The sequence below is a fragment of the Diuraphis noxia genome, unplaced genomic scaffold, assembly GCF_037042655.1.
Source record: "Diuraphis noxia isolate RWA-SAM2 unplaced genomic scaffold, SU_Dnox_SAM2 contig0004, whole genome shotgun sequence".
NCBI classification, from domain to species: domain Eukaryota; kingdom Metazoa; phylum Arthropoda; class Insecta; order Hemiptera; family Aphididae; genus Diuraphis; species Diuraphis noxia.
Window position 1 is genome coordinate 25,937,219 of NW_028301714.1, and position 26,496 is coordinate 25,963,714.

The following is a 26,496-nucleotide window of genomic DNA, read 5'->3' on the forward strand; positions in this document are numbered from 1 at the left end:
ATTTTTACGCAAAACCAATTTTTGACCAAATCGATTTTTTTATATGGTTGTAATTCAAAAACTAATCACTATAAATACTTGAAATTTTCACCAAATGTTTATGTTAATGTTATCTGAATACAGTTTAATTTTCACAAAATTTTGACTTTTTTTGAGTTATTTATAGACCACTGAAATTTTCAATTTTTATGAGAATTTTTTTTTAAGTATCTGTAAAAAAATATTTTGGATCACCAAAAAAACTTGAAAATTTAATACAAGGTTCTTTATGAGTTGTTCTTATTGTAGCTAAAAAAATTAAAAATCGTTAGTCACAATTTTTTTTTATAAGCGTTGCGTAATAATTCAAATTTTTACGAAATCTTTTTATTTAAATTTTATTATTATTCAAAAAGTATAAGTCGTAGATACATGAAAATTTTATCAGTTATTTAGATTGGCATTTTATTTACATGATTTAATTTTCAAAATATTTTGACTTTTTTTGAGATATTTATAGACAACTGAAATTTTCAATATTTGTCGATAAAATTTTTTTGGGCCAATCAAAATACTTGAAAATTTAATACAAAGTTCCTCATAATTTATTCTTATAATGATTAAAAAATTATAAGAATACATAAGCACAATTTTTTTTTATTTGCATTTTAAGTTCAAATATTAACAAAAATTCGTTAAAACCATGAATTTTTTTTTTGTGTCTGTCATCACGTTTTGGGGCAGTAAAAGTGCTTCGATTTTTGACTTCAGTACCTTATTAGATCAGAAAGTGAATCTAGTTGGTACTTTGGGGGTCAAAGTTCTTAATGTTTTTCTAAATAATAGGGATAAATAAACTAAAAATTAAGGGAAAAACGGGAAATTTTACGCACAATCAGTTTTCGACAAAATATTTTTTTTTATGTAACTTTAAAACAAATGACCATTGATACATGAAATTTTCACCAAATGTTTATATAAGTATATTCTATCCACCATGAAATTTTCAAATATCCATTGGGTCCAAAAATGATACTACTTTTTAACCTACAGAGGAAAAAATATGTAATAGGTAGGTATGAATACAAATTTATTAAATTGCCCCCCACCCTAAATGATGTGCCTGGCAGAGCGATACCCACTTTCCTGCTTTTTTAAATTTTGGTTACAGAATTAACTATTTAAATGCAACCTTGTTTTAAATGTTCAATTTTTATCACTAAAAATTTGATAAATGCTGACAAAATTTGAACTTTAAATGCTTTTATTTATTAATTAAGGTAGACTAACTTATGAGGAATTTTGAATTAAATTTTCAAACATTATATATAAAAGGAAAATTCTTATAGATTTTAAATACATCTATTACATTTATTGTAAAATGTAAAACATAATAGGATAAAATAAGTTTTGTTTATCAACTTACCAATCAATAATCTATCATTATCATCATCATCATCATCATCATCATCAGAGCTAATATTATTTAATGAGAAAACAGTATCAACAGGTAGGTCAATTAATTCATTAGCTGGCGTATTGTTTTCAGATACGTGTGGTAACATTGGAACTAAAATAAAAAATTAATATAACTACATTATTATTTAATTACTAGAAATCTATATTTATGTAAAATTACCTATATAATCTAAACAGTATAATGCAATCAAATATAAATGATTAAAGAAGATTGATGTGTAGGAAAATTGTTCAAAGTTGTATGTTTCTTATTATGATAAATAACAATAGCTGATTTTTTTTCATAGTTATACTAGAAATAAGCAATTTAGTTTATGAAACAAATCTACTAACATTTCTAGATATAAAAATTGAAGCCAGAGCACAATTTTAGGACTTTGTGAAGACATCACACAGAAAATAAATATTAAAAACATACAACTAGCAACATTTTGGAGAAAAATGGGTGGCAAGTATTCATTATTATAGGAAGAAGCCTTAAAAATACTGATCTTTTTTTTCAAAATGTAAAAGTGTGAAAGTGGATTTGGACAATAGTAACAATGAAAACAAAAGCAAGGAACCGATTGTAACTAACACTACCATTACTCTTTAGTTGTAATAAAAACCTTTGTTTTATTCATTTAAAAATTTGAAAAATTATAAATACAATCATAATATATATTTTGTTTTTGTTATTTTTAATCAATTTTTTTTGGCAGTGATGGGTATTTCTTAGTATCTAACCTGATTTATGGGTATTATATACTACTGTAATAGCCTTAAAAATGTTAGGTTGGGTACTGTTGTATTAAACAATCACTTACAAATTTGATATTCATTTGAATTAATGGTATTATTTGTATCAATAACGTTTTTGAATTGAGGTGGTTCAAAAAATGTTGATACATCTGTTTCATTTTCATTATCAATTATTGCAGGAACTAAAATAATAAATACATTTAATAATTAGATGTTCATTATAACTAGCATACTATAGGATTATGTATAAGAGAGGAAGTACATTAATGTATGTATATTTTAAAATTTAACATAAAATACAAATTGCATGTTTGTATATTAAAATATTTTTTAATAAAAAATAATAAACAAATAAAAATGTATTAAGTTTTAAGTTTTATTCTATTAAAAAGACGCTACACCCGTATTTGTTGTCTCCAGTCTTACAAACGCGTAACATAGCAAATTTACGCTCAGCAGTTCACATTTTACTCCGTTAGCTAACACTTAGAGAATAGAGAGACCTTAGAGAGAGACTTAGAGATAGACCTATTATGCAACTTGATGGTAAGAATGTTATCAGTGTTTTGTTAGAAGTTTTTTTATGATAATTCAGTTTTTAAATGAGTTATGAGCATTTTTATTTTAAAATTTATTATACACACTAAACTCACTTAAAAACTGAATTATTGTAAAAATACTTCCAACAAAACACAGATAATGTTCTTACCATCAAGTTTCTTAATAGGTCAAATTAGTTTAATTTTAAAACTAATGGAGTTTAACGTGAATGTTCAGGAACGGCGCTAGGGTTTGCGGGGCCCCGGGAAAAATAAATAACAGTCACATTACATATTATCCAAACTAACTAATCTCTGAACAGTATAAAATAAAATTTAAGAACTGCGGGGCCTTGATTATAATTTTAAAATCGCGGGGCCCGGGGCAACTGCCCCGATTGCCCCCCCCCCCTCATGCCGTCCCTGTGAATGTTGAATGTGAATTTGTTATATTATGGGTTTGTAAGACTTATACAACAAAAGCGGGTGTGGTGCCTCTTAAAAGTTATACAAAAGTATATAAATATTGAAACCTAAAAAGTTATTTAACGTTTTACAAAATATATTGTCACTAGCTACTAAATAATATGAATAACAAGAGAGATGAAAACAATAAGTCAGATGAAAACAATAAGTCAATAAAAATAATAAGAAGTATTTTGGGAAGGTTCAAGTTGCCAAGAATCAACTCCTATATATTTTATGTCTAGGCATAAAATATTATCTAAGTAGTGTAGACTGTGTAGAAAAATAACATTTATTTGTTTAATTAATAATAAAAACCTGGTAAATGTTCATCTTTTAGAATATGTGATATTTTTGTTTGAGTTAATCCATGGTTGATATTTATTTTGACTGATGATAAAATATTTTTTGATTCAGTATCATTACATTTGACTAACATTTCTAAACCTGATAAATAAAATAGAATTGAATATAATCCATAATGTACACACAATATAATAAATTACCTTCTTTGGAATCATTGTTTTTATTTATTATCATAGTGCTATTAGTTAAATGACATCTGTCAAGTTCTGGGCTTTTTTCAGATTTAAAATTATACTTCATGGCTAAAAAAAAAAATCAAATATTGAATACATACAATTTTAATTTAATTAGTTTAAAATACCAGTAGTATCATAGTTAAAATCATCTTCAACTTTAATTTTATTTTTAGTATCAATTTCGGTATTTATTACATGAGAATTACAAGCACTATCACAATCAGAATCATCCTTTTTAATAATATTAATTCTTGGAGAATCTGGAACAATAATAATAGTTTCTGATAATTAAAATGGTTTATTTATATCGGATATAAAGGAATTTATTTTGGTGATAAAAAACATGTCACAATGTAATAATTTTTCAACTAAAAAATGAAAACAGAGGAATAGGTAACTACTCTACTATAAAAAAGGAGAGACGAGTATACTTAGTAATTGGGTGAATCACTATAATGTATGTGTTAGATTTGAATTCAATGAAAAGCTAACATTTTTTGTGAGGGAAATTAAATGATTTATTTAAATTGTAATCAGTTATTATAGTTATTTAGTTCACTATTAGCAATCCAGACAAATAACGGAGAAGAGTCAACAATTTGATAAAGATATGCACTTGCTTTTTGTAGACTTTAAACAAGCATACGACTCAATAGTAAGTACTCAACGGAATGTAATGATTCAACTAGGAATACCAGCTAAACTCGTTAGAATAGTAAAAGCATGTATGCTAAACTCAAGGTGCAAAGTTAAGTTCAACTCAGTAATATCAGAGGAGTTTACAGTGAATACAGGGGAAAGACAGGCACTGTCTCCGGTCTTATTTAACATTGTGTTGGAATCAGTAGTTAAAAGGAATACTTCAAAGAGAGCCTCAAAGCGAATATAGGACAAGGAAAAGAAATAGCATTAGGCTGCGTATGCAGGCACATGACATAGTTGTAATAGCAGAGACAGAAGATAGCCTCAAAGGAACAGCCGAAATTTTAAGAAAGGAAGCAGGTTAGATTGGACTTATTAATGAAAACAAAACCAAATTCATGACTGTATCTAAGAGAGAACATCCACAAAACGCTATAACAGTAAAAGACATGTCATTTGTAAGAGTTTGGAACTTTAAGTACCTAGGAGTAGACAAACTCACAGGCAGATAGCCATGAAGAAATACACAGTCAATCACAGCTGGCAACAAATGCTATTATTCATTAGTCCAACTATTTAAATCTAAAATATTATTAAGAAAAACAAAAATCAGATTATATAAGACCTTTGTCAGACCAAATGTACTGTATGCTTGTGGAGCATGGGCATCTACCAAATATGACGAAAACAAATTAATGATTTTCGAAAGGAAAATCCTACAAAGAATTTTGGACCAAAGAAAAACGATAAAGGTTGCAATGAAATAGGATCAAACAGAGAGCTAAAGAATAAGATGGGCAGGGCGTGTCTGGAGAGCAGAAGGCCAACTTATACTGGTCATCACAAAATGGAAACCGAACAAAAGTTGAGCGAGAAGAAGGCCTAGGCAACAATGGGAGGACCGAATCAAGAAAGACCACAGATTGTTGAGTTATGAACGAAGAAGAATTGGCAGAACACAGAGAAGCATGGAGGGAAATAGTAGAAGCAGCGATGGGTATACATGGCTCAGAATAAGCTTTAAAAAAAGGTTAAATTAATTTTTGATTAGAAACTTTCACTTATTAAATTAATTATAATAATAGTCTATAGTAGTATGTATTTGTATGTTCTGAGCACCTTTTTTACAGGGAGATTTCATTAGTTCAAGGGGGCATTTCTACATGCTTCACCGTGTAACACAAATTCTCAAAAACCCTAATGTATGTTCTGAGCACCTTTTTTACAAAGAGATTTCTACACACGTTCACTGTGTAACACAAAATCTCAACAAGTATAACACATTATAAAACTGTGTACCTATATCGTCTGTTACACAAAAATAAAGAAATTTTTTTTTAGATTTTTCAAAATCTAAATTTAAATTATCATACGGATATGCAATAGAGTTTAAAAATACTTCAACGTTCGTTAGATATTATTTATTTATAATAATAAAAAAAGTTTATTAAATAATTTATATTCTTTACTTGAAATAATTATTTCAGTTTACAATTAATTTTGGTAAAAAAAAAAATTTGGTTTGTACACAGTAAATACTTTAATGTGAGGGGTTACCATAGGTGAACAATATATGTGTTAACACCGTATTGTGTTACACGGAAAATCTGAGTTAACATAACATTTTGTCTAAAAAAAATTGAGATTTTTTGTTACACGGTAGACGTATGTAGAAATGTTCCCTTGAACTAATGAAATCTTCCTGTAAAAAAGGTGCTCAGAACATACATTAGGGTTTTTGAGAATTTGTGTTACACGGTGAAGCATGTAGAAATGCCCCCTTGAACTAATGAAATCTCCCTGTAAAAAAGGTGCTCAGAACATACAAATACATACTACTGTCTATACTTTTATCATATATTATTGTTATTACATTTTAAGTCAATACAGACTTATTGTAGTAAGGTGTCTAGAGGTTTATTAGTATAAAAAATGTATATGTTTTGAAAATAACATGGTGACATTATAATATATACCTACAAAAAATATAATAAAATAATAAAAGATTTATCAAGCAAATACTGAATTGTTATTCTGAAAAGATAACTCACTTATTTTGTTTTTATTAAAGTTGATATAATTCTGATCACAAGGTTCAAAATTAACCAATTTATTAGTTGACGTAGAAATATTATCAACTAAAAATAAATACAGTAAAATATAGAAATACATTTTTGTGTAAAATTAAAGGTATACATAACTACTTTGTAAGAAAACTAACTTGATTTATTTTTATCAAAATCAACATAACTTCTATCACAAGGATTAATATTATCTGGTTTTTCTGTTACAGTAGTATTTGATATGGGAAAATCATTAACTGAAAGATAAATAGTCAAATTTTAGAATAATTTTTTTGTGTAAATTTATACGTATAAGTGACTATTTTGAAAGGAAATTTACTTGTTTTGTTTTTATCAAAATCAGCATAACTTTCATCACAAGGTTTAATATTGTCTGGTTTTTCTGTTACAGTAGTATTTGATATTAGAAAATCATTAACTGAAAGATAAATAGTCAAATTTTAGAATAATTTGCTTGTGTAAATTTATACGTATAAGTAACTATTTTGAAAGGAAATTTACTTGTTTTGTTTTTATCAAAATCAGCATAACTTCCATCACAAGGTTTAATATTGTCTGGTTTTTCTGTTACAGTAGTATTTGATATTAGAAAATTATTAACTGAAAGATAAATAGTCAAATATTAGAATAATTTTTTTGTGTAAAATTATAGGTTTAAGTAACTATTTTGAAAGAAAATTTACTTGTTTTATTTTTATCAAAAATAAAATAACTACCATCACAAAGTTTAATATTGTCTGGTTTTTCTGTTACAGTAGTATTTGATATTGGAAAATCATTAACTGTAAGATAAATAGTCAAATATCAGAATAACTTTTTTGTGTAAATTATAGGTAAATGTAACTATTTTGAAAGAAAACTTACTTGTTTTATTTTTATCAAAAATAAAATAACTACCATCACAAGGTTTAATATTGTCTGGTTTTTCTGTTACAGTAGTATTTGATATTAGAAAATCATTAACTGAAAGATAAATAGTCAAATTTTAGAATAATTTGCTTGTGTAAATTTATAGGTATAAGTAACTATTTTGAAAGAAAATTTACTTGTTTTGTTTTTATCAAAATCAACATAACTTCCATCACAAGGCTTATCATTGTCTGGTTTTTCTGTTACAGTAGTATTTGATATTAGAAAATCATTAACTGAAAGATAAATAGTCAAATATTAGAATAATTTTTTTGTGTAAAATTATAGGTATAAGTAACTATTTTGAAAGAAAATTTACTTGTTTTATTTTTATCAAAAATAAAATAACTACCATCACAAAGTTTAATATTGTCTGGTTTTTCTGTTACAGTAGTATTATTTGATATTGGAAAATCATTAACTGTAAGATAAATAGTCAAATATTAGAATAACTCTTTTGTGTAAATTATAGGTAAATGTAACTATTTTGAAAGAAAATTTACTTGTTTTATTTTTATCAAAAATAAAATAACTACCATCACAAGGTTTAATATTGTCTGGTTTTTCTGTTACAGTAGTATTTGATATTGGAAAATCATTAACTGTAAGATAAATAGTCAAATATTAGAATAAATTTTTTGTGTAAATTATAGGTAAATGTAACTATTTTGAAAGAAAACTTACCTGTTTTATTTTTATCAAAAATAAAATAACTACCATCACAAGGTTTAATATTGTCTGGTTTTTCTGTTACAGTAGTATTTGATATTGGAAAATCATTAACTGTAAGATAAATAGTCAAATATTAGAATACATTTTTTGTGTAAATTATAGGTAAATGTAACTATTTTGAAAGAAAATTTACCTGTTTTATTTTTATCAAAAATAAAATAACTACCATCACAAGGTTTAATATTGACTGGTTTTTCTGTTACAGTAGTATTTGAAATTAGAAAATCATTAACTGAAAGATAAATAGTCAAATTTTAGAATATTTTTTTTGTGTAAATTTATAGGTATAAGTAACTATTTTGAAAGAAAATTTACTTGTTTTGTTTTTATCAAAATCAACATAACTTCCATCACAAGGTTTAATATTGTCTGGTTTTTCTGTTACAGTAGTATTTGATATTAGAAAATCATTAACTGAAAGATAAATAGTCAAATTTTAGAATAATTTTTTTGTGTAAATTTATACATATAAGTAACTATCTTGAAAGGAAATTTACTTGTTTTGTTTTGATCTAAATCAACATAACTTCCATCACAAGGTTTAATATTATCTGGTTTTTCTGTTACAGTAGTATTTGAAATTAGAAAATCATTAACTGAAAGATAAATAGTCAAATATCAGAATAATTTTTTTGTGTAAAATTATAGGTATAAGTAACTATTTTTAAAGGAAATTTACTTGTTTTGTTTTTATCAAAATTAAAATAACTTCCATCACAAGGTTTGATTGTGACTACGGGTTTTTCTATTGTTATAGTATTTGATATGGGAACATTATCAACTGAAAAATAAATATAGTTGAATTCGAAGTTAGGAATTAAATACTTAAAAAAATATGAAATATGCATTAAAAATATGTACTTCATAAAGGTAAACAATTGTGTAAAAATAATATCAAACAAAACTAAGTGATCAAGTATCTAGAAAGCTAACAATAAAAAGTGAAGTAATTGTTTGTAGATAAACCTTTATGATAAAAACAATTAAGTATATAATAGTTTTAGAAAATATTTATGTCAAATAAGATTTGATTTAAGAAAAAACATTATATATGTGTAAATTTTACTGAATAGATAATTTATTTTCTTTCAAATTCATAACAAAAATATTATAAAAATAACCATCTTAATTTATATGTATCGAATTCTAAAATATGAAAAGTAAAATTCCATAGTTAAAATAATAGTTTTAAGTTTAATCTCACTTATTATGAACTAATAAAACCTGCAAGGAGTCTAAGTGGGTAAGAATTCAGGTAATCAGAAAATTTTTTTTACTAGGTTTTGAACCTAAAACTTTTAACCCATAAAAGATAATACATGGTTTTGAACACAAAACCTGAAAAGTACAAAAATATTACTTAATATTTTACTTGAAACCTGAAAAAACAACCTCAGAAAAATAATCAAATAATGACTAATAAGTAGGGCTCGGAAGATGATGACTTTAAAAAAGACCGAAAAAATTGCAAATATGACATAAAAATGGCAAAAAATGTCCTAAAAAATTTACAAACATTAGTTTTATATTAATAAAAATAAATTTTTTTAAAATATTTTACTCTATTTTACTATAAAATTCAAAATATGACAAAAATGTCCTTAAAATATGAAAATTAAAAATATTTGTTTTATAAATTTATCAAAGCTTGCAATTTATTTAAAAATCAAAATCATTGCATTTACAATTAGAGCGTATTTTTCCAAATTTTAAGTTTTCGGCATAATGGTTCGACAAGAAACGATAAGAAATGAACTAGTGTGAAATCAGTAAAAATGACTAAAAATGAGGGAAAATGACCTAAAAATGTCAAAAAATGCAAAATAAAAATTAGTTAGTCAAATTCACATGCTTATTAAACAGATTTGTGGCCAGGTGAGCATCGTCTTAAAAGTTCCAAAAAAAAATGCAAAATTCATCAATTTCCGAGCCTTACTAACAAGTAATTTGTACAAATTTTATCTATAAATTAAAGTTAAAATTACTACCTTTAGCTTTAAGGCATTAGACTTTAAGGGTCTATTTTTCATATGCTCATCACTATTGTTACTTTTGATCTTTTTTGTAAGACAATTGCACATTGTTCGATTTTTGGGTTATATATCGTTTGCGCATTGACCATTTAAAAGGGTACCATGTCGAGTGTTTGAAAGTCATGTGTCATAATTTCAAATGTCATATACTCAGGGGTCATAAAAATCATATGCTATAAAATGTTTTCTTATAAATGTCATGAATTATAAACAATTCTAAAAGTGTATAAGTAAAATTTTGTCCATCGAAATTATTTGTCTTATCACTTCAATAAAATTTAATCTTTACTCTTTTAACCAAACCGATAAATTGAATTTATTTTAACAGTCAAAGATCAAGATTTATACATTCAGTTGTTTAAAAATATAAACAACTTTTCAGTTGAAAACAGAATATATTTTAATGAAAATTGGAATTCGGAAATAATTATCGATTTTGAGTTAGCGTCACTAAATGCCATTCATGAAGTGTTCAATTTTGCAATACATTCAGCGTGTTTTAATCATTTTACTCAATCAATTTATAGAAAATTCAAAACATTGGTCTCAGCAATAAGTATCAAAATGACAATAATTTCAATCTACTGTCTCAAAAAATACCTACATTAGCATTTCTTCCAGTAAATATGGCAAACAACACTTGGAATAATTTAAAAATGGAATTTAGTAATGACCAAAATGAACAACAACTAGTATCATACTTCAAGGAAAATTATATTTTTGGTTAAATGAAAATGTAGTATCGAAATAATAGAATACCAAAATGACATGAAAATATATTCTTTTTTGAAATATGCTCTGTCTTTTCAAGGACATTAGTCGGAATTCCTAGAACATAAAACTCTGCGGAAGGTTGGCATGATAAAATTCACTTGCTTCTTACATCATACCTTAGTATTTATAATAATCTTAACTACGTATTAAAAGAAAGTAATAATAAACTTTGTTTAAAGTCAGTACAAATTTATCCGAGGCATACAAAAGGAGCAAAAAGAAATAGAAGTCTATTAATGTTAGAAAAAAATCCTGAGTATGACATAAGTAAATTTTTAAGAGCTATCGCATGTAATTTAAAATTTTAGATTTACTTACATTTTATTTACATTTTGGATTTTTCAAGTACTAAAAAAGCTGATTATTATTATATCATATTATGTCATTTTTTAAATTAAATTAAATCATCATCTAAAAATAATTATGTTTTCAGATAAAAAAAAAAATTATAACAGATGACGTTTATGAAAAATTACTTAAATAACATATGATTTTACAACAATTGATTTTTGAACACTCAACCTAGATGTTTAAAAGGTCTTACATCATTAGCACATCAATACTATTCTTCAACAATAGAAATTAACAAAAGGTGTACACCCCAAACACAAGTCGTTTTTGACAATAAGCAAATGATAATCGACCACTAATGTGCAAAAAATGTACAATATTTTGGGACAAGTAAACAGACGATGCGCAAATGATTTATGATCTATTTCAAAAATTTAAATCCTATTTAACTTTTAAACTATATACATTTAACATATAATATAATGTTTTGACTATATTATATAGTTATATTATAGGCAATTTATTGTAGTTTGAATAATTTAAATATATTATGTGGCTACTTTGTCTTTTCAATACTAAACTATGAAAATCTTCAATGTGGAATAAAAGCTTTAAACACATTACTTTAACTATAAGTATTATTGAACTAATTTTGTTGCAAATTGTAATTAATTAAAAATTATATTGGTTATTAATGATTTTAATTTAACCTCATTACCAAAAACTTAAGTTAACTACCTAAAATATATTACACACAAAAATGTTTACTCAGTTTTTAAAATAAAATCCAAATCCTGTAACCAGTAATATTTTAACTCATTTTGACTTCCTGAATAAAACAACTAAGTTTATCAGACCAAATAACCTATAATCATGTTTTGGTGAATATTGAATATTCAGAAAGTAATTACTTACTTGCTTTGTTTTTATTAGAGTTGACCTCATTTTTATTACATGGTTTATGATAAGTTGAATAATTTGTTGTTGTAGTAATTGAAGTAAAAGCATCAACTAAAAAATAAATACAGTAAAACAAAAAGATTTTTTAGACTGGACATATACTTTATATAGGATAAGAATCAACTTGCACAGTGACACTTTTGTTAACAATTTAAAGTAAAGCTAGCCTGTTAATCTTAACAAGTCAACTATCTAAATGTTTGTTATGCATTTAATCCCCTCCTCCCTATGTTACAGCACAAGACAGCTGCCAATTATGCTTATAAAACCAATTCCTAAATACAGTTATAGTAATAGTTAATTTAAAAATAATACTTACTTGTTTTGTTTTTATTAAAATTGCCATATTTTCCATCATAAGCTTTAAGATTAATTGATTGATTTTGTGATGTATTATTTGATATTGCAACATTATTGTCTAAAACATAAAGAGAGTAACTTTAATAACCAGGGTTTGAATTTTATAGCATAAAAAATCCTAAAATATGCGCTATAATATGACCAAAAAAACCGTAAAATATGCTCTATAAATATGCCCTAAAAAAATTAAAAATAGCAACAAATAAAAATTTTATTCAATTTATCATATTTCTTTATTAAATCATATATTTATAAAAAAAAACTAAAATCTCCGTATACAGTTTAAAAAAATTTGTATGTACTGATTAACTATTGATACCTTGAATTATGACATTGTTTGTACGCAACTATTCAAAATTATCTGAGTAAATAAGAATAAAATTTCAATTCTTATTGATTCGCATTAATGAATACCATTTGTCACGATTTATGAAAAATATAAAATAAAGCGTTGAATTAAGAATATTAGCAAAACATAGCACCAAAACTTTAAAAATAGCACTAAAGTTCTAAAATTCTTCAAATATGCAAAAAATAGCAAAATTAAATTTCATATTTAGAATCCCTGGTGCATTAAACAAATTTATAGCTCACTCTGCTATTTTTATCTCTATATCTTATTTTTATCCTATAATAAAAAATGCTATAAAAACTGAACCCTGTTAATAACTGTTTGCTTTACTTTTAAATGTAAGCATAAATCTATTGTTTTAACTTTAGAAGCTTGAATATTAAATTTGTTACCTTTGTTATTATTTTGAGGTTCTGACAATTTATGATCTGAAAACAATAACACTATAGTAAATTGTATTAAAATTGTAAGAGTTAAGAGTATTACCACTTGTATTATAATCACAGTACTCGGAAAGGTATTCCACGTCTACATAGACATCTTTAAGCATATTTAAAATACTTGGTTCAATGTGATCATTCTCTTTTAAATTAATGCATTTTTCATATTTTTTATCAATCGAAATAGAATTAAATATTGGTATATTATGTTCTCTTGATTGAACGATATTAATGTGCTCTTTTGTAATAAGCGTATTTAATATATTGGCTTCTAATTGTTTTTTATGCAATTTTTTTTGTCGAATTGTATTAGCATTATTATTAAATGCAAAATGTTTGATTTTAGAAGTAAATATCTTGTTATCATTGTTGTTGAAACTAATAAAATTTTTACAATAGCATTTGGAATAACAATCTGGAACAAAAAAAATTCAACAACCTAAAAAGAAATTTGTTGAGAATATCGGAGAAGAAATACAAATCTGTGTAGTATCTGTTCATTATCGATTTAAAAATAGATTAATAATTAAAATATTACTATAAGTCTTACTGTTATAATTGTTTGAATAACTATTATTAGTAGAACTTAGATTGTCAGTTTTGAGTAAACAAATAGAATTTCCTTTATTATTAAAAGATTCTATTTTTATATTTATCTCATCTTTAATAGCTGAATGAAAATACTCATCAGGTTCAATCAGATCTGGGGAAAGATGGCAAGTGAAATTTTTTTCAGACTTGCGATGATTTTCTATAGATTGATCTAAAAATAAGTATATTTATTTTTTACTAAATAATATTATTTTAACTTAAATTTTATTTAACTAAATAAAAGAAAAAAAATATATAATATTTTATAAAAACCAAATTTTGTATTTCTTTAAATGCATTAAATAATTACTTACCTGAGTTACTATTATTAAACTCAAAAGTGTGTAAGCTACTTAAACCAATCACTTCCTCTGAAATTGTAGATGAACTGTCAGAATCTGGCTCAATAATTAAACTATTGTTAAAATTAGCATAACTTTCAACCGATGTGTTTTCTTTGGGTTCATCAAAAATACTCATTAAGCTATTTTCAGCATTATCTAAATAATGAATATAAAATATGACACAAAATATACTTCATAGTTCATACTACCACCAACAAACATCAAACACATTAGTATTGAATCTGTCTTATATATACTTAACATAACAAATCTGTGTACAATATTATTACTACAGTTTGATTATAACTAGTAAATAAATTATTAAATTTTTATGGAGAAAATAAATTGTGTTTCAGATAAATTTTTTTTTTACTTTTATTTCAAAATGAGTTATAAGTACTTGAATAATACATTTTTTCCCAATAATTTATATTCTCCAAAACAAATAATTACATTTTGATAAAACTTGAGTACATAGATTTGGTTTGTTATGTGTGATTAACACAGAGACAACAGAAGCAGGTACAATGCACTCTTAAAAATAGTATAAATAACATGATATATTTTAAGTTTTAATTTGAAATAATAGTTTTTATGATTTAAAACTTACTTGTGGTTTTAAATGGTGATGGTGATGGTATAAGTTTGTGTGATTCGTCAATAACATCCATGTCTTGTTTTAATGATAAATTAGAACAAATTGATGATTTTGAGTTCACATCACATATATCATCAACATTAGTATCAACAGTAAACCCATTAATTTGGTTCACTGAAAAATAAAATGTTGTAAAATATATTATGCCTTACATAAAATTCAAATAATTCTTTTGAGCTAATATACAGCTGTAAAAGTTAATCCATATAGTTATTTATAAAGAACTATAAAAAAAATCAATTATGATAAAAAATTTAAAATTATTACCTTCAAAATCCGAAGGGGGCATTTTTGATACCACTTTATTGTCTTTAAGTTGATTTGTATCAGAGTTATTGGATTTAATAGTATTATTATCATAAAATGGTTCTTGAATTCTGTTTTTGACTGAAACAAATTATTTATACTTAATAAGAATCACATATTTATTTTATGTTTTTAAGGCAAGGGAATCATAGCTAAAATATAAATAAATCAGAACTAAATTCAATATTGACTATGTTTTAGATAACTTGTCAATAAATTTTTTAAATTTAAATTTTCTTGTATGATTAGTCATAATATGAATAAAATTTTAATATTTTAAGTGTTTTATTAGGTAATTGTTGTATTATTAATATATATATATATATATATAATTTTTTTTTTTGGAATATTATAATATATTTTTATATATTTGGATTTGGATTTATACGCAATGGCATAATTTGCAATTTTAATCTGAGTAATATATATATATATCATTTATGGTATGGCATTGGAAGTTAGTTAAAGAAGGAAATAGAATATTATCTATCAAATAAATAGCAAATTATTATTATTATTATTATATAGCACGTACAGTGTAAATTTTTACTAATTTCTTTCTCATTTTAATCATCATATCTTGTTTAACTGCAAGTTGCACCAGTAGATTAAATTCAAATATTTAAGATTATTCTAGAACTACACTACTTATAGTAAATTAAGTATGCGGTTTAACATAATTGTCAATATTGTAAGTATTGAGTGTAAATAGTAGTGGTCGAAGATGGGAGGGGTGATATGGTGGGATGGTATCCCTCCACTTTTTCATGCAATTTTATAAGATTATATTGTTTCATATTTATTTGTCAACAAATATTAGTATAAAAATGCAATAAGCATGTTTTTATATATTTTGTTTTTGAATTATTACACTTATATGTTTTAATATGGTTTATGTTTATTGTATGGCAACATAATAATGTCATTACTCATTATTCATTAATTTAAAAGTTATTAATAAATTAATATTATAGAATATAGACTCCTATACTCAACAGTAATGTATAAAAAATGTAGTTATTTATTTGTTTTTTCACCTACTGTATATAATGCATAATATTAGAACTTATATTGACAAACTGCACATAGATAAATTATATATACATGCATATGTGTTTTACGTTTTAAATAAAAATATAATTATATGTATATAAAATTTTAAATATATCAACAATTAAGTTAGCAAACCAAAAAACCAAAAATGAATATTAGTATACATAAAATTGTATTATAAATAAGGTAAAGGAGTACAACTCATCTCCAACTCCAATCACCTGCTGTGTGTAAACCAGCTAAACAACAATAATTAAGAAAATTTATAAAATTTAGGTATCCCTCCACTTACTAAGCTACTTTGACCACTGGTTATTAGTGAATCGAATTTATATGTCATTCATTGTTTAGTATTTGTGACAAAGCAGTTGTACCTAATAGTTGAATTATTTTTCTATTTTGAAAGTTTCTGATAGCAAATAAATATGATAATGTATATAATAATTTTTAAAAAAATACATGATTAAGGCCATTATTGTTTATTTAAATTTTAAACATATTAGTTCATTTAAGAGATCACAGCAACCAACGATTTATTTGGTAATGTGGACAAGGAAGATTGCAAGGTGATTAATAAAAGATTAAAAGGGTTTGAATGGTGTTAGATATTTAAGTTAAACCTATTGTTGTAGTTTTTGGCTAGTCCGTTAGGTTAGGTTAGATATATAGTACCCATAGGCACAAATAGTGTCTAATTTTAGGGGGAGGGGAGAAGGCTTAAAATTTGTAGATTGCAAATATTTTCATATTAAGTATATTCCAATGCAGTATAAAATCTTAGGTTATATAGTTCCAATGTTTTAGATTTGACCTGATAGTAAAACTTAAAATAACTTACAACTTTGTGATTCTGTTTTTATCATTTTAAATTCGTTCTTCAGTTGTCGTATAAAAGATTCAGTAACAATAATAATATCATCATCCTCGGTATTTGTTTGTACACATTCACTTGTTTTAGAATCTATATCTAAAAATATAATGGGTTTGGTTATGAATTATTTTAAATGTTAATTAAAGTAAGTAATTGGTTTCAAGATGTTAATTTTAATAATTGTTGGGACCTGAAGGAGAGATTGTAAAAAGTTTTTTTAATTTACATAAATTATATGTTACTTTAGATTAGCATTAATCAGTAGTATAAGTACCTCTTGTTTTATTATAGTGAATTAATAATTAGTGAGATTAGTTAATAGATTTATGAAAAATTACTAAAACAATACAATGCAATCAAATGTAAAAGGTCAAATGAAATTGATTGAAAAGGCAAATTTTTCAAAATTGTACGCTTTTTAGATATTATTATGATAAATAACAAAAACTAAATATTTAATTGTTACAAGTCTATATTCATAGTATATTTTTGTTATTGTCCTTTGAGTCAATACCAATTTAATGTAGTATAAAATAGTATAAATTTAATTTAAATGTTTTGAAAATGTCATAGAGACATTATTTATACCAACATAAAATATAATAATATTAATCAACTAAAAAATATATGTAGTTATGTACAATGATTTATTAGCAAATACTGAATTGTTATTCTGGAAAGATAACTTATTTATTTTGTTTTTATTAAAGTTGATATAATTTTGATCACAAGGTTCAAAATTAACCAATTTACTAGTTGATGTAGAAACATTATCAACTAAAAATAAAAAAATATATGCAATCATTTTTTATCATAGTTAAATTGAAAAAGATAACTTACTTATTTTGTTTTTATTAAAGTTGACACAATTTTCCTCAAGAGATTCAATATTAATTGGTTTATTTTTTTTTTTACTATTTGATATAGAAGCACTATCAACTAAAAATAAATACAATTATTTTATTTAGAAATAAATTAAACATAGCTAGTTTAAAAATAATATAATAATAATATACAATTATTATATTATTAATAAAATACGGAAGAATCTCAGTAATCCGAACAATATCATAACAGAGAACTGCTGGATTAATGGAGGTTTACATAAATATGCATTTTTACTTATTGCAAAACTTTAATTTATTTCATAAAAACATTAAAAACACATAGTTAATAGATATACTAAATTTCTTGGATAAAATTAAAATAATATAATTTTGCTTTTTTGTTACTCTAATTATTTCATATGGAATTAATCAATTAGTTTTATCATTGAAATTGTTTAATAATTATTATAAAGAAATGGTAAAAATAAAATATAGCTGTATTTCTGGGTATAAATGATTATAACACGGCCAGATTACCAAGAGTGTACTGTACTTATATTGCAGAACTACATAACTACAATTATAATCAACTACCAATACAATATTAATAATATAAATACCTGTGACTTTCAATGATTTTTTGGTTTTACTGTAATCTTGTGAAATACTTTTACACAGATTAGAGTTATTGACCGTTTTAATATGATTATATAAATTTGTTGGTTCTTGATTAATTTCCTCAAATATATTTAATGCTAAAATATGAAAAGTATAAAATAATAAAATGTATTTTCAAAACTATTCTAAATTCAGGATGTATTTGTGGTATGACGTTGCCTACAATTAACCCCGCCAAATGTATAAGCTTGCTATAAGTGAAGCCGAAACCTGCGCACAAGACTACTACTAATATTATGTTTCTTACCATGAATAGGGAATATGCAATTGGTATACAGTAAAATGTTAATATTAAAATAATTACACAAATAAAACTGAGCAAACTTACATTTTGTATTAGACTTATTGTTAATAGGATATGATTTTTTGTTAAAATAAGTTCTCATTTCAACATCTAAAACACGTAATAAATATTAAAAATAAAAAACATAAAAATTTTTATTAACTTATGTTATTTATTACTTTTGTCAAATGCAGGACATATATCATCTGGATAAGAAATACAAGTTGGTAATTCTTTAACTTCATCTGAAATAAAATAAAAATAAATTAACATAAAATAAAATAAAATAATTAGTCACTTACTTTTTATACCATTTTTTATTTGAAAATAATCGATTTCTGGATCAGAATCTGAATCAAATAATGAAGGGACACTTTTTTTATATTTGGTATCTTCTTGTTTTCTAGGATATTGAGAAAGAATATCATTGGTGAAAACTAAAATACATGCAAAAAATAAAAATTTATATAAATTAATCACAATTATTTGTGTGTGCTGATAAAAAAAGAATATTTTTTATTTTTATTTATGATTAAAAACTGGTAACACATTACTGGAGCTCATTCATACAAGCGTAGGTCAATGGTTATATGAATTTAATGAAAAATTGAGATATCTAATTATTATGTATAATACTAACAATAAAAGATAAAATAAATAGTATTTTTACTAATTAAAAAACATTTGACAATAAATAATTAAACACACATTATATATATCAAAAAAGTGAATAAAATATAAGAATTTATATTTAAGTAGCATAATAATCATACAAAAGTCAATGTAAGAAATTCTTTTTGAATATTAAAAATTACATACTGGCTTTATTGGTAGGTATTATATTAAATAAATAGATGTCAATGAAATCTAAAAACACTTTGACAAACTGTTTAATTAGGCTATATTAATGAGTTATTCATCAATTCATATAGGTATTCACCCAGTATTTCAAACTGCACACAATATATAGCATTTTTTAAACTATAGAATAGATATAAATATATATAAATTGATAATATTCAAAATATTACTTTTCAAACAATTTTTTAGTTAGAGAACTACCTAGTATCTTTTTTACTTGTAATCTCAATCATTATATTTTGGCAACTTTAAATTTATATGAGTGAACTTATAATAGACTTTACTCATCCAAACACACCATGTACAACTAGATTAAAAATTGATAAATATATTGTTCTAATATCCTGAAATGAGACAATATCAAAGTGAAAATATTACATAAATCATTTTAGACTATGAGTGGATCAATGTATAAACATCCATTAACTTGAGGATAATAGCATCATGAATCTATGCGGTCAGGTAGCTTAGTAGTAAAGCAATCACACGATTCCCAGTCAGGCAGCTAAATTTTTAACTCTATATCCCAGGGAGAAGTTAACAAATGGATATATTGATTTGATACTTTTAAATGTTTTTCTCTATCATCATCTTTAAAAAGCAGTACAAATGCTTGAAATTAACTTTGAGGGTGGTTTTGTAAGCATATAATTAATGATTTAGGGAGAGGGAGGGGGTGTCAAAAGTTGATAAGTAATAAACCAGTTAATTTCAGTACAAAACCAAAGTAAAAGATAAATGAGAAAAACAAAAAAAAAAATTAGTTAAAAATGAATTTCTAAATAAAACAAATTTTGAAAGTTGGTTGGAACTCAATAATAATTACTGTAGAGACTTAAAATTTGTACCAAATAATATTTATATTGGCTTATACTGCTATATGATATATTATTATATTTTACTGTACACAATGATACTTTAAAAACATTAATTATAAGATTGCCAGTAAATACCATGCACCAGTATATTAATACAATTCAACGGTAAATCCGAAATGACTTGAAAGTTAATAAAAATAATGTAAGGTATAAATTATAAATATAAAATTATAAACTATTAGAATAATTAAAAAATAATAAAATAAAAAATTCGATATTTTCATTAAAAATTAATTTAACCTATGACTAAAATATTTACAGTTTTAAAACAAATTTGACAAAATCCAATTGAATCAGTTAAAATGATATATTTCAACAAAAATATTAGTTTAGATAGCAAATAAAGATACCCACATTAAAAAATATGCAATTAAAATACAGAAAATTATCAATAAATTTAAAATCTACCTGAATATTTTGCAGAACTTAGCTCCAAGTACTACCACAACTAATCAGTATAGGGTCATTTATAGATGACTATATTAAGTAGCATTTTAGGTACAGAGATATTATATAATTCATTCAATAATTAAATATTTAAGAAAATTGTAGATAATGTTATAACTTGTGGTACTCCACATATTATTTAAAGAATAAATGTGTTGTTTAATTGAAGCACAATATTTGCCACAACCAAATACCATCCTTATTTAGAATATAATTTACACATAAGGAGAACACTCAATAGTATACTATATGCAGCCCAAATAATTAAAAATATGAATAATCCAACAAACAAATATATCGACAATATAATACATGAAACAGAGAACCTACATATAAATATAAAAGAAATAGTACCAAGAGAACCACAAACAATACTTCCATAGTTAATGCAAATCAATACAAACACAGATACAGCAGAAGACAAAAAAATAACACAAACCCTAATACCTACAAAAATCTTTTCCACGACATACTACAAAAATATCATGATAGAAAGCACATCTAAACCGATGCATCCAAAACATTAGATAGCGTGAGGATAGCAATAATAGCAGAAAATATAACAATAACATATAAACTACCCACTGAATGCTAAATCTACACAGCCGAAGCACTGGCAATATATAATGCTGTTATATATACTACAAAACACAGAAACAACACCAAACAACAACCTTGTTATCAGTTACTCACTCAGTAGCATCACAGGAATCCAAAACACAACACACCGATCAGACATATACAAACTAAACCAAGAAAAAACTTACGAAGCACGCAACATGGAGATAGATATATGCTATGTATGGGTACCCGGACACTGCGGCATTAGGGTGGTCCTTATTTATAGAAGTAAGAAAAAAATATTTATATTTTTAATGTAAGACCCCCTCATTTTTTTCATTGTTATAAGAAAATAATTTTGGTTAATTTTGGTCGTGACTACTCACTCCCTTCCCGTGCCCCTGGGGGGTTGAAAAATAGCCAACAAGGGTAGTTTTATCATTTTGTCGACCTAACTAAATAAATATGATACCTAGCGAAAAAATGTATAGAACTTAAATTGTAGAACGTAAAGTTTTCAATAAAAAGTTAAAGTATATTATTTATTGTAAGTCTATTACTTTCGAAGAAAAATAACAAAGTACAACATTAAAATTTTTTTTTACCAAATTGATAATTTGTAGTTATTTGAATATATTTGTTGAACGGATGAAATTATAAAAAAACATTTTCTATAAAAGTTATGTAAAATTAAATTTCTCATTAAAAAGGTTATATGTAAAAAGTTCATATAGTTGTCCATTTTATTGTTATACCGGACTATTGTAACATATTTTAATATTATTGAAGAAAATTATAATTTTGTTATATTAATTTCAGTTAAGTAATTTACTATAAATACCTTTTAATAGGTACGAGATATGATTAGATACAAAGTATGAGTGTTTAATAGTTTTATCTTATCTTATCATGTCCATTATTTAATGGGTATGATAAAATAAGTTGATTTTATACGTATTTCTCAGTTACTGTGGAGCGTATGTTAGTACAGTACGAGTGTCCCAACGTCGTCACGTTGTTTAATATTTGAACAGCTCTAATTTTATTCTATATGTTTAATAGTTTATACCTATTTCTATTTATTGTTCTTTTTAAGTTCTTTTTAAGATTAATAATGGCTGCTAGAATATTACGATGTAGAGAAAATTATTGCAATACCAGAGTTAGAATGTGGTACAGGAAAAGAGCAGGCGTCTGCAATTTATGATACATTATTAAATTGGAATATTCAAAAATCGATAAAAGCATTAAGTTTCGATACAACTGCGGTAAACACTGGTCGACTAAATGGTACATGCATATTATTGGAACAACTTTTGGAAAAAAATTTACTATATTTGCCATGCCGTCACCAAATTTTTGAAATCGTTCTTCGTAGTGTTTTTGACGAAAAAATGAGTAAGTCAGTAGGTTGCGATGTACCCATTTTTAAAAGATTTCAAAAAGAGTGGAAAAATATAGACAAAACGAAATTTAAACCAGGTATTGAAAATAAAAAAGTAAATGAAATCCTCAAACCTTATATTAACCATATTGTTTTTTATGCCAAATCAAAATTGTCTGAAAATCAACCACGTGATGACTATAGAGAGTTATTAGAACTAACATTGTTTTTCCTTGGTCACGGTGCTAACCAGACATTCCGTTTACCAGGAGCTTTTCACCACGCAAGGTGGATGGCTAAGGCAATATATTGTCTAAAAATATATATTTATTTCGCTATGAATTTAAATTAACAAAAATAGAAGAGAAAGGGTTATGTGACATTTTAATATTTTTGGTCTTAGTATATATTGAAGCTTGGTTTGATGCAACGTTAGCTTCGACTGCACCTTATAATGATCTTAATTTTATTAAAAAACTTTATAACTATAAAACAATTGATGATAGTATATCAAGAGTTTCATTTAATAAATTTAAAAATCATTTATGGTATTTAAGTCCTGAATCAGTTGGTTTAGCTTTTTTTGATATCAATATATCAGTTGAAACAAAAAAAAAATGGTTAAAAATCTTAAACTTGAGAAAGAATCACCTGGAATGTGTAAACGAGTTCAAGTAAATGACCAATTTATTGCGTATTTTATGAAATATGAAATTGAACATTTTATATCAAGTGAAACTAATGAATTTTTTAATAGATTCAATTTTGATATTAGTTTCCTTCAAAAAGATCCTTCTACTTGGCCTCTTGACGAATCTTATAAAAATGCTTTTGATATTGTAAAGAAACTAAATGTTGTAAATGATGTGGCGGAAAGAGGTATAAAACTCATTGAAGACTACAACAATTTGTTAACAAAAAACGAAGAACAAAAACAATTAGTACTGCAAGTAGTCAGTGACTATCGTAGCCATTATCCAGACTGCAAAAAAAATAATTTGAAAAACCCATTATAATTTTATAAATAAGATTGTTCAAATTAATATAAATAGTTAATAATAATTGGTTTGATATATATTTAAGAATTAAGTGTGTAAATTGTATTAAAACATGTTTAGTTTAGTATTAATTAGCATAGAAACATATTTTTTTTATGTATTTATTAGAAGATGACTGTTTTTTTTTTATCTTAGTATTTATAATATTTAATAAATCTGACTCAAACAATGCAATGAAGGATCCAATAAATATTTTACATATAACCTTTTTAATGAGAAATTTAATTTTACATAACTTTTATAGAAAATGTTTTTTTATAATTTCATCCGTTCAACAAATATATTCAAATAACTACAAATTATCAATTTGGTAAAAAAAATTTTAATGTTGTACTTTGTTATTTTTCTTCGAAAGTAATAGACTTACAATAAATAATATACTTTAACTTTTTATTGAAAACTTTACGTTCTACAATTTAAGTTCTATACATTTTTTCGCTAGGTATCATATTTATTTAGTTAGGTCGACAAAATGATAAAACTACCCTTGTTGGCTATTTTTCAACCCCCCAGGGGCACGGGAAGGGAGTGAGTAGTCACGACCAAAATTAACCAAAATTATTTTCTGATAACAATGAAAAAAATGAGGGGGTCCTACATCAACAATTTCAAAGTTCAAAAATAAGGACCACCCTACTGCGGCATACATGGCAACGAAAAAACAGACTTAGCAGCATCAAAAGCAGCCTCTTCTCCAGACACCCTATTCTCAATATATACACATACAAAAACAAAAAGAAACAAGCCCTAAACAAGTCCTAAACCATAAATGGCGGGGTGGATGATGACAGCTTGCACGTAGCCCACCCGGCATATGGCATAGCGATTTTTAATCACGCCATATCAATGTCATCAACCCGGTGCTGTACAGGTCATAGACCATCACAGCCTCTTAAAGGAAGAAACAGGAATTGTAACAGAACCAATAACAGTATAACTAGGTTATACAACGAAAACAGTCCTTTTCAGGACTACAAAACGCAGTATAACGTACCCCAACTTCTTTTAAAAAAGCTAAGATTAATGCATTTAATAAACCCGGGAAGGACGGAAGTGAAGCAAACCATTACCGCCCAATTTCATTATTAAGTAACTGTTACAAACTTCTAGAAAGACTCATTTACAATAGGATTTATTGTTACTGCTATCTATAATGATTCATACTTTATAATTGTTGACACCTATATCTAAAAGTTTATATGCTTGTTAAATATTTTTGTTTCTACTTGGATTATACCATACGAATATATATATATCATAAATGGCTCAAACTATGGACTAACCAGAACATAAAGCTAAACCAAATAAAAAACAACATACAAACATGGCATAACCCAGGACTAAAGAGAAAAGAGGAAACTATAATAAATCGACTACGAATAGGGCACACACACATTTATAACACACAGACATCTCATGGAAAAAAACGACCCTCCCACATGTGAAATGTGTGGAGTGGACTTCACAGTCAAACCTAACCGAATGCCAAAAATACGATGACACAAGGAAAAAACACCACATATCACAACAAATCGGAGAAGTGCTTGGACCAGACCTCAAATCAATCATGAACATCCTACAATTTCTAAAAGAAATTCAGCTATATAACCTAATTTAAGCCATACCATAACATAAAATAACCACCTTTGTAAACTATTTTAATTTATTGTCAAACTAATGACCATAGAAGCCGATATTTTTTAGATCAATAAAAAAAAAAAAAAAAAAAAAAACATTGAATGGTCTCATAAACTTTTGCATATTTTTTATTATTTTTTTTATAGTTTATATAAGACTACATTAATTTTCTCTTTTGTGTTTATGCATATTAATTTCATAAATATTCTAAAGATTATAAAATGTGTGTGAACAATTAAAAATATTTATACATACCAAAACCAAGTTCCAAAATTTTCTTACGTATTTTGTTTGAAGATTTTGTTTTCTTTTTAGCTAAAATCAATGAATTAGTATAATATAATTTTTATTTTCTATTAGACACTTTTCTAATAAATATGTAGTAAATATTTTAAAAGAGTTAATTAATAATAGAATATATACAGAGGCAATGCATTAGTCTCAAGGTTGATGAGAGATTGAAAAAAAATCAAGCACAATGACATTATTATTGATAGGTACTCATATATTTTAGACCAATATTATCACACAAGAAATAACTTAAAAATTTAATAACCATCCACAATAACGAGTTTGCAGCGGTTGATGAGTAGATTGCAATAATAATTGAAAAATGAAAAAAAAATATAAGCAGCACGATACGTCACATAGTGCAACAATAACTACCACTCACTTTCAAATTCCTTCCACACACACAGAAAAATAAACTCAACAAAATGGCAATCTTTAATTTTTT

At 25.1% G+C, this 26,496-nt stretch overlaps 1 protein-coding gene across 3 annotated transcripts in view; it reads right to left on the bottom strand.

Annotated features, from left to right (window-relative positions):
- The window catches only part of LOC107173807 (uncharacterized), a 37,089-nt gene that overhangs the window by 8,450 nt on the left and 2,143 nt on the right, over nucleotides 1-26,496 (bottom strand). For all 3 annotated transcript variants that reach the window (XM_089225197.1, XM_089225196.1, XM_089225198.1), the window contains exons 6-39: nucleotides 26,016-26,075; nucleotides 19,236-19,370; nucleotides 19,113-19,178; nucleotides 18,979-19,044; nucleotides 18,593-18,727; nucleotides 17,986-18,084; nucleotides 17,113-17,241; nucleotides 15,183-15,302; nucleotides 14,868-15,029; nucleotides 14,228-14,413; nucleotides 13,873-14,085; nucleotides 13,369-13,737; nucleotides 13,275-13,310; nucleotides 12,490-12,588; nucleotides 12,126-12,221; nucleotides 8,792-8,893; nucleotides 8,610-8,708; nucleotides 8,428-8,526; nucleotides 8,246-8,344; nucleotides 8,065-8,163; nucleotides 7,884-7,982; nucleotides 7,700-7,801; nucleotides 7,518-7,616; nucleotides 7,336-7,434; nucleotides 7,155-7,253; nucleotides 6,973-7,071; nucleotides 6,791-6,889; nucleotides 6,609-6,707; nucleotides 6,439-6,525; nucleotides 3,871-4,005; nucleotides 3,710-3,811; nucleotides 3,522-3,650; nucleotides 2,265-2,381; nucleotides 1,406-1,549 (exon numbers count right to left, since the gene is read on the bottom strand). In XM_089225197.1, coding sequence (XP_089081323.1) covers nucleotides 1,406-1,549; nucleotides 2,265-2,381; nucleotides 3,522-3,650; nucleotides 3,710-3,811; nucleotides 3,871-4,005; nucleotides 6,439-6,525; nucleotides 6,609-6,707; nucleotides 6,791-6,889; nucleotides 6,973-7,071; nucleotides 7,155-7,253; nucleotides 7,336-7,434; nucleotides 7,518-7,616; nucleotides 7,700-7,801; nucleotides 7,884-7,982; nucleotides 8,065-8,163; nucleotides 8,246-8,344; nucleotides 8,428-8,526; nucleotides 8,610-8,708; nucleotides 8,792-8,893; nucleotides 12,126-12,221; nucleotides 12,490-12,588; nucleotides 13,275-13,310; nucleotides 13,369-13,737; nucleotides 13,873-14,085; nucleotides 14,228-14,413; nucleotides 14,868-15,029; nucleotides 15,183-15,302; nucleotides 17,113-17,241; nucleotides 17,986-18,084; nucleotides 18,593-18,727; nucleotides 18,979-19,044; nucleotides 19,113-19,178; nucleotides 19,236-19,370; nucleotides 26,016-26,075 — 3,978 coding nt within the window. The remainder of the gene's footprint in view (nucleotides 1-1,405; nucleotides 1,550-2,264; nucleotides 2,382-3,521; nucleotides 3,651-3,709; nucleotides 3,812-3,870; nucleotides 4,006-6,438; nucleotides 6,526-6,608; nucleotides 6,708-6,790; nucleotides 6,890-6,972; nucleotides 7,072-7,154; nucleotides 7,254-7,335; nucleotides 7,435-7,517; nucleotides 7,617-7,699; nucleotides 7,802-7,883; nucleotides 7,983-8,064; nucleotides 8,164-8,245; nucleotides 8,345-8,427; nucleotides 8,527-8,609; nucleotides 8,709-8,791; nucleotides 8,894-12,125; nucleotides 12,222-12,489; nucleotides 12,589-13,274; nucleotides 13,311-13,368; nucleotides 13,738-13,872; nucleotides 14,086-14,227; nucleotides 14,414-14,867; nucleotides 15,030-15,182; nucleotides 15,303-17,112; nucleotides 17,242-17,985; nucleotides 18,085-18,592; nucleotides 18,728-18,978; nucleotides 19,045-19,112; nucleotides 19,179-19,235; nucleotides 19,371-26,015; nucleotides 26,076-26,496) is intronic.